Source organism: Echinops telfairi, unplaced genomic scaffold (assembly GCF_000313985.2).
Source record: "Echinops telfairi isolate 266 unplaced genomic scaffold, ASM31398v2 ScPeMD7_23;HRSCAF=83, whole genome shotgun sequence".
Taxonomy (NCBI): domain Eukaryota; kingdom Metazoa; phylum Chordata; class Mammalia; order Afrosoricida; family Tenrecidae; genus Echinops; species Echinops telfairi.
In genome coordinates this window covers 80,501,234-80,509,861 of record NW_022103920.1, presented here as the reverse complement: position 1 = coordinate 80,509,861, position 8,628 = coordinate 80,501,234, and the positions used below count along the sequence as shown (strand labels likewise).

General features: G+C 37.4%; 1 protein-coding gene and 1 pseudogene across 6 annotated transcripts in view; both read left to right on the top strand.

Moving 5' to 3' along the window:
- TRA2A (transformer 2 alpha homolog) overlaps window positions 1-3,942 on the top strand; it is a 17,000-nt gene extending 13,058 nt beyond the window's left edge. For 4 of the 6 annotated variants that reach the window (XM_045288730.1, XM_045288729.1, XM_045288733.1 and 1 more), the window contains 4 exons: window positions 1,278-1,393; window positions 2,550-2,687; window positions 2,951-3,018; window positions 3,176-3,942. In XM_045288730.1, coding sequence (XP_045144665.1) covers window positions 1,278-1,393; window positions 2,550-2,687; window positions 2,951-3,018; window positions 3,176-3,186 — 333 coding nt within the window. In that variant the 3' untranslated portion in view covers window positions 3,187-3,942. The remainder of the gene's footprint in view (window positions 1-1,277; window positions 1,394-2,549; window positions 2,688-2,950; window positions 3,019-3,175) is intronic. The other 2 variants (XM_045288734.1, XM_045288732.1) reach the window with 1 other exon arrangement.
- A 1,690-nt stretch (window positions 3,943-5,632) lies between these two features.
- Window positions 5,633-8,628, top strand: part of LOC115869206 — a 4,246-nt pseudogene continuing 1,250 nt past the window's right edge.

The following is an 8,628-nucleotide window of genomic DNA, read 5'->3' as shown; positions in this document are numbered from 1 at the left end:
ATATATAAATATATTTACATAGGTACATGCCCTTATTTAGTCCTTTATAAATGCTCTTTGCCTCCTAGTTCTTTCCTCTTCTTTTACTTTCCTCTTGTCCCACTATGATGCTCAGCCTGCATTTGGGTTTCAGTAATTCCTCTTGATTACATTACCCTTGATCATGTCCTACCAGGTCTCCTATACCCTCCTCAACACTGATTTGGATCATTTGTTGTTCCCTTGTCCCTGGGTTTGTTAACACCACATCCTTTCCCCCCGCCTCCCCCACTCCCATGACACACAACACCCCAAAACCATCAGTCCCGGTGTTTTCTCCAGATTGTTCATCCAGCCTATCTTATCTAGATAGACCTGCGGTGATAACAACATGCACAACAATAAGACAGCAAAAGCAACAAAAGAAAACAAAACAAAAAGCCAATGACAAAAAGAAAAGAAAAGCCTGTAGTTAGTTCAAGGGATGTTTGTTGGCACTTAGTAATGTTTCTGGTTGAGTCTGATGGGGTGCCGAGCTCTGGCCCCAAAGTCTTTTTTTTTTAAATTTTTATTCCCTGGGGACTTCGTTGCTCTGTTGCACACCCTTAGTGTTTTGCTTCGGTGTGGTGGGATCAGATCAGGCACAATTCCCACACTGTGCCTCCAGTATTGACCCCCGTAGGGCTATGGGTCAGTAAGGGATGTCGTATCTCATAGTGGGGCTGGCCATGTGGTCTTCTCTGTGGATTGGCTGCTCTGCGTGGGAATATCATCCTCAAGGTTTGGTGGCCCAGGGTGTCCTCTGATTAGACATGTTTCTCTCCCTGAGTTGCAGCTCCAGTGCTGTCCTCTGAAATATATTCTTCTGGGGGGGTGGGCATCCTTAAATTTAACAGCACTAAACTTACTGTGTCACCAGTATGCTAGGCTGTAAATGGTGAGGTGGGGCTTAGCTTATAATTAGAACTATTATATGAAACTCAGTACACAATTAGAATATTTTAAAGTTGGTCCTTGTACGTTGAATGCGCAGAATAAGGTGGCTTACCAAGATGAAAAACTTATAAGACTTTCCTATTGATCTCATTAAATAGAGGAAACTTTTTAGGGATTCTTATTGGCTGTTTTTTGGACTGTGTAAAATAAAATATTCCAGACAATGTAGTCTAAAGACGTTTAAAAATACCTCTCTGCGGTTTTTTTAAATTTTACTTTATTTGGGCTATAAATACTTTAAATTTTTAAGTAATTAAAATTCAGTAATTATACATGACTTTCTGTACCTATTCTCCTTGTAGGCTATGGAAAGGGCAAATGGAATGGAGCTAGACGGCAGAAGAATTCGTGTGGATTATTCTATCACCAAGAGAGCACACACACCTACACCAGGCATCTACATGGGCAGACCAACTCAGTAAGATTTCAAGTTTCCAAATGTACAAATGTGCTCGACACGATGGATGGATGGATGGATGGATATGTGGATATAAGAGTTGTAGGAGCCCCCAATAAAAATATTAAAAAAAGATTTCAAGTTTCCAAAACTAAACAGTTAAAACCCACTAGAGGTCTGTGCAGATATTTAACTAATCAAAAAATTAAAATGGTTTCCTCTCTTACTTGAAGTTGAAATTTACTGATTTGCACCTATTCATATGAGTAGGGGACCAGATAAAACTATGAAGTGGATTTCCTTGCTCTTTGGATAATCTACAAATAGGGGAAACCATTATTAAATACTAGACTGGGTGCTTTTGAAAAACACGTTCTGTTCTTTGACTTTGAGAGGCCTGTGGAGTGGAGATGTTTCTAATACTGGTTTTTGTTTTCCTTGCTGCAATTTTCACATTTTGTGTAAAAGCATAAATAACTCAACCAAAGACGTGATCCATAGAGGTGTTTCTTGAAAGTGAAAGGGTTATAAGCTTGCTTTTCATTTTTTGTAACCTGTTGGAAGAAAACAGGGTCTCTGAAAAGGGAGAGCCTACAGAAAACAAAGATGAGAATCGTGTCCCTATGAATTCACTGCTAAAGGATTAAATATCAGGTTGTGAACTAGTTTCAACTTCTCTCTAGTGTTGTGGGTGATTACTTTTTCTTAATTATAAAAATGTGTTCATTGCTTTTGAATGTGTTATAGGAATGCACAGCTTAACTTAGTTGTACTACTTCCTCAGAACAGTGTGGTTTCACTATGTTGAAAAGGTCCTGCTGCTTTTGTGGTATGTTCTTGGAAGAGCAGTTTCTCACGTTACGTTCTTTGAAAGCATTCCACTATTCTCATAAAATCGAGGCTTGAATTGGCATAAAAGTTTTTTCCCCCTCCTTTCTTCCCCCAATAATATTTTTAAGCTACTAATTTGGATGAAATCATTGTTTCTCAGAATGGGTGATACCACCCCTTGGAGGGTACTGGAGTTATTCCAGGGTGGGGGTGGGACTGCAAAACCAAGTACACTTTATCCAACTGCTGAGTGGTATTAAGGGTATTTCCCCCCTAGAAAGGAGGTAGTAGGCCAAAGAAGTTTGAGGAACTGTATATTAAATGATAATTTTGCATCTTTCTGCAGCAGTGGTGGCGGCGGTGGCGGTGGTGGAGGAGGAGGTGGCGGTGGTGGCGGCGGTGGTGGCAGACGTCGAGATTCCTACTATGATAGAGGATATGATCGTGGGTATGACAGATACGAAGACTATGATTATCGGTACAGGTAATGCTTTACTTTGTGGTTTCTATCTAAATTTGATGATCATAGCAGTTGGCATTAATAGGGTAAAGTAATTTTATTCAACTGACCAAAGTGGCTAATGTCATTAGCCAATATTTTGTCCCGTGTGTATTATTCTCTACTAGTATCATTGGTCCACAGAGAACCTAATAGCTCCCATGTTGAACATCAGTTTGCATGTTGCACGTTTTCATCTGCCTTCGTGGCATGATCATGTGGTGTACTAAGTCTTTCATTTCCCACAGAAGAAGGTCACCTTCTCCTTACTACAGTCGATACCGATCACGATCCAGGTCTCGTTCTTACAGCCCGAGTAAGTGTACTCTATTTTGTAATAGTAGGAAGCTCATTTCTAAATAACCATTCAGTTTAGAAAAGTAGAGAATATGGAGGCCGGTTATTGTTAGAAAATACTAGACAAATCAAATTATAATTGTCATATTTTAACATTTCTGGTTTTTATCTTTCAGGACGCTATTGATAAATTGAATGGTTGCAGTTGAAGACTTTTTTAAGCACCCTTTTGCAAACATCTTTGGTTTACGTAATATCTACATTTTGTCGGTTGTATTGCTGTTTTTCCACTCGGCACTATACTCTTAAAAGGTGGAATTGTTACTGCTTAGTTAAACATCTTGAGTTAAAAAGGAACCCTGGTGTTAAAGTTTGGTAAATTATTTTTCTTTCTTTATAGAAAATTGTAGCTAATCAGATGGGATAGAAATTGACCTTTTAAAAATTTGTGTTAGGCATTGTGTATTAAGAGACTTGTATGTTTATGATACTTTTTTTAATTGTTTATTTTGGGTAGAATGGTAACAAAGTAACTCAGTCATGTCAGGGTTGTCTGGGGTGGCACGAACCTGCCAAATAGTTGAGGGTGGACAATTTGAAGCTATAGAAGAAAATCCTTATGTGGTTGTTTCTTTTAAAGAATGGAATTTTGAACCCTGAAAATTAAGTTTTTGTTAAAGATGAAAAACATGTAGGCTCCATAACATGTATTTGAAATACATGTATTATCTGTTAAACCTTGCCAACTTACAATGTGATGTGTGTGTGTTAAACTTATTGAGGTTTAAATATGCCCTAATCATTGAAGGACAACCCTTATTTATTTAGAGCAATTGTATATTTTGCTGTTAGAAATTTTGGTATTGGAGCAATGGTTATTGTATAGTCTTTAGGAGATATGTGTGGGGGGGAAAGTCTTTAAATAAAACTTAATTTCTTTCAATATTGTTTTGTCTTATTATTTTAGTACATTAAAATATCTGACTTGGTTTTAAGCACCTGACTTCCTATTTCCAACATTCCTCCAGTGTATATATGTACAAAATTTTGTCAATTCTGAGTTAATATACTAATTTTCCCACTACTTTTCCATATACCCGAAGGTATGCTTGCAAGTTTTATCAGTCTTTAAAAACCTCTTTTGTGTTGATAAGTTGTAAATGTTGAGTATTTGGTACCAATCATTATGCTAAAGGAACGAGAAGCAAGATGGCTTGTGTCTTCAAGAAGCCCACATTCTAGTAGGAAATTAACATAATTTTAGGGGAGATTTACAATATTTGCAAATTTCCAAGTGTGTTAGTCCCAGGTAGACTAGAGAAACAAATTCATAGGCGCACCTATGTGTATAAGAAATAGTTTTATATATAAAGGAGCAATTATATATATTGAGAAAACATCCCAGTCCAGTTCAAGGCCATAAGTCTGATAATAGCCCATAAGTCCAATACCAATCTATAAATTCTCCCTTCAGACTCACACAGAACATGAATTGGCATTGACACTGAATGCAGAAAGATCACGGGCCAGTGGGTGGAGAGAAAGTTTTGGGGCATGGGTTTCCATGTGCCTCCTCCAGCTCCAGGGTTCTAGCATACCTCCATGTGTCTTGTCATCAGGAATACCAGGCAGTGTGTCTTCCGCCTTGAGTGAGCTATGTATCTCTAGTGCCTCCAAATGAGGCCATCAAGTAGTGATCTGACTGACAGGCTAAACAACACCCCTTCGCTCTTAAATAGTCTCAAGTTTACATCAGATTACGTAACTATCACACCAAGGTATAGATAGATAACCCTGGCTTATTTTAAGCTACAAGTCTACATTCTTCCATTTTATACCTCATCAAGAGTGGCAGTTTTGGAATCCTCAAAGAACTCAAATTGTGTTCCTTTGAGATATTATTTGAGTGTTGGAAACGGTCTGGGCAAGATCAGAGTTGGCGGTTGGGTAGAGTAAGCTTTCCTAATAAATGGTAGGACAGCCCTTGCTATCCTCAAGAGGAAGCTGTGCAGCTTCCCTCGCCTTTTCTCACTAATACACTTTGCCATTTTCTTAAAACTTTGTAATCCCTGGTAATCATTGGCTATTTTTGAGAAAACCAAAAAACAGTCACCGTATCCTGCTGACCTTTGGCCTAGTAGGTTCCCTTTGGGAGCCACTTTTTATTGATCTCTTTTTGAAGGCACTTTAACAAGACTTATGCATAGAGAGTAATTGTGCATTAAGAAAACATCCCAGCCCATGCCAGATCAAGTCCATAAGTCCGATATTAGCTGATATGTCTGATATCAATCTATAAAATCCCAGACTTCTGAAACATGCATTGATGCCAAATGCAGGAAGGTCACAGGCAAGTGGGTGGGAAATATTTGAATCCAGTGTTGTAAGCATCTCAGGGCTGGCAAGGGTCTCCAGGTTGGCTCCTCCACTCGCACTAGTGTAGCTCCATGTGTCTTGTCAGTTGCTGTAGTGTCTCCCAGGGAGTGAGTGTGTCCCACCACAAGCAAGCTATATTTTATCTGCATAGCACTTCCAAATGAGGTCATCAAGCCACTTAATTGCATGCTAAACTCCACCCCTTTACTCTTAATTCTCTCAAATTGACAACAGGTGATTTAACTACCACAGTGTTGATGTTCAAAATAAGTACAGAGAGGAGTAGCCCATTGTATAAGCACTACAGCATTAGGGCTCCTTTAAATTGAACAATGTATGTTCTATCCCAAAGTACTGTATGGAGTTACTTCCCCATCCATAAAACTTCCTCCATTAAGGACTGAAATTCAGTATTTCCATTAATAATAATTCAGGCAAACATTCAATCAAGCCTCTGTGCTAAGGCACATATATTTCTAATTGAACTTAACATTTGACATCTTAAATATTTAAATTTTTCTTCAAGATTATTTAGGTATATACTTTATAATGCTGTAAATTTAGTAAGATGCAAGATATTTGCTGCATATGTTGATCTTGAATCCATTGTAGACTTTAAAGTAGAAAAATAGACATTCTGGCCTCTTATTTGTCCACATTTGGCATTAAAATTCACTTAAAAAATAACAGGAAACGGAGGTAAGGTAGCACGGTGCAATGTATGGGAGTCTTAGCAGTCCACACAGCAGTGTGGTTCATGTGCAAGGGCTGATCTATGTATTTGCAAGTGCAAGAGGCGCCACCTGGCTCAAAAGATGTCCCAAAGGCCAATGTGTGTGAAAACTACATAGGCATTTAACTTTCAAGATTCCTAGAATACATGCCTAGTTATGTCACTGCAGTAAGAGTGAAGCCACTATCCATTTAGTCCAGAGGAGATCTGTACGTATGGGAACATGTAAAATACTGCATTTAAGTATGTCCTCACGCTATAAATAACAGGAGAAAATGGGAACTATACTGAAGGAACATAGCGATCTCCGCTAGCCAAGCAATCAAGTTACCATCCTTAGTGGGATGAAGGGACAGCACATCACTCTCAATATGCAGCAATGACTTCATTTTTGTAGTATTTGATCCCCCCAAAATGTAGCTAGGCTCTAATCATGGGGAAACATCAGATGAACCACAATTGGGGGGCATTCAATAAAACAATTGACCTGCCTGCTTAAAACACTAAAATGTTAGGAAAATTAAGATCGAGGAATATTCCAGATTAAAGGAGACTGACTAGACTTGGTAACTGGATGCAAGTCATGATCTCGAATTGCTTTTTAAAATAAATTGTAATTGTAGGGAATCTACCATCATTTAGAAATCAGTCTAGCACTTTTAAAATTCACCTTATTGAGGTATTTATAGATAACAGTTTTCACTGTACAATATGGGTTTTGTTTAAGTGCATACAGTTCAGTTTTACATTCATTTCGATCTATTCTGACGGAATTGTTATGAAAAACTGTTAAATTTGATTTTAAGTAAACTATAAACCCCTTGGTAAACTAAAAGTTACCAGTTTTAGGTAGCAGTTGAATTACACAAAAATTGGATAATTAATATTTAGTGAAAATTTTGAGTCCGGTCTTCAGTCTAGAGAATTAGTAAAGCTATTTTTCTATACAAACACAACGAGACTTTCTTTATTTTAAGGTACATGAAGATTATTGAAAGTTTACATATGAAGAGCAAGGAGAGTACACGTTTAAAAATACAAGTTAAAACAAGGGACTTTGTTTTTGTGGGGAGTGTTTTCTGATTAAAAGCCAACTGATAATAAAATCCAATTGTCATCAAATCTTTATTAAATCTTAACATGAATCTTCAAATTTATTTTGAAACTATCATGCTCCAAATTGGACTTACATATTTAAATTTTAACTTATCCCATCAACAACACAGAACTACTCAATAGATTGCTTTTGGTGGTAGTAGCATCATTTTAGTAATATTTCATCTTCCAACCCATGAAGATGGAGTGTCAATCCATGTAACATACTTCAGAAGAGAATGGTAGCGAACATCTAGGAGCCCCTGAACAACATTCACTCTTCTTTTTAAAATTAATCAAGTTCTAGGTGGAAACCATTGATATTCATGAACCAGTTACACTATCTTCAATACACAAAATAATTTTCAAATAAGTACAGTTCGATCTAAGGTCAATGTGCTTTCCACTAATTTATCATCTTAACTCAGTTAAAAAATGTTTAAACTCATAATATACAAAGTATTATTAAATGCATTTTTCCTTACTACATGTTATTTTCTAAAAGATCTGTCTTCTGACAAAACATACTAAACCTGTTTTCATTATATTCGCTTGTGGAAGTTCAATGGGTGAGGGTGATTCAACCCAAGCTCATCAAACTTCCAACATTTTTGCAGGAATTCATATGGAATATGTAAGGCAGTGGCTTTCAACCTTCCTAGTGTCGCGGCCCTTTAATAGTTCATGTTGTGGTGACCCCCCAACCATAAAACTATTTTCATTGCCACTTCATCGTTGTCATTTTGCTACTGTTATGAATTGGGCGACTCCTGTGAAAGGGTCTTTTGACACACGCCCCCAAAGGGGTCGCCACCCACAGGTTGAGAACCACTGATGTAAGGGTCCCTGACTAGCCAAAGCAATCTTGTAAAAACAAATAAAGGCTTATACTTATGGATTTTAAAATGTACTCTAAAGCTAGCTGTAGGAATCAAACCGTTTGGGACTTGGATAAAAATAGATAAACCGATGGAAAAGAACTGAGTGTCCAGAAATAAGCCTACATACCTATGGTAAGTGATTTACAACAAAGTGGTGAGGTCATTCAACTGGGAAATAAAAGTCTCTTCAATAAATAGTGCTGGGACAACGGGATCGCCACATTAAAAGAATATGGTTATGCCCATGCCTCATGCCTTATGTGAAAGCTGGCTAAAAATAGGCAAATAAGAATTAAAGCCATAAAACTCCTATAAGAAAACAGGTAAAGCTTCAAGACCTTGTTTTTGACTGGATTTTTCAAAAGCATGAGCACTTAAAAACTAGATAAATGGGACTTCAAATTTTTAAATCATTGTGCAGCAAGAGAATTTATCAAGAAAGTAATCCGAAATTGTTAATACACAACTTTGTAATTTAATTAAACCATTAAATTGTATAATATACAGGGAACCCAGGGCTGATGATCCCTACCGGACCAGTGGT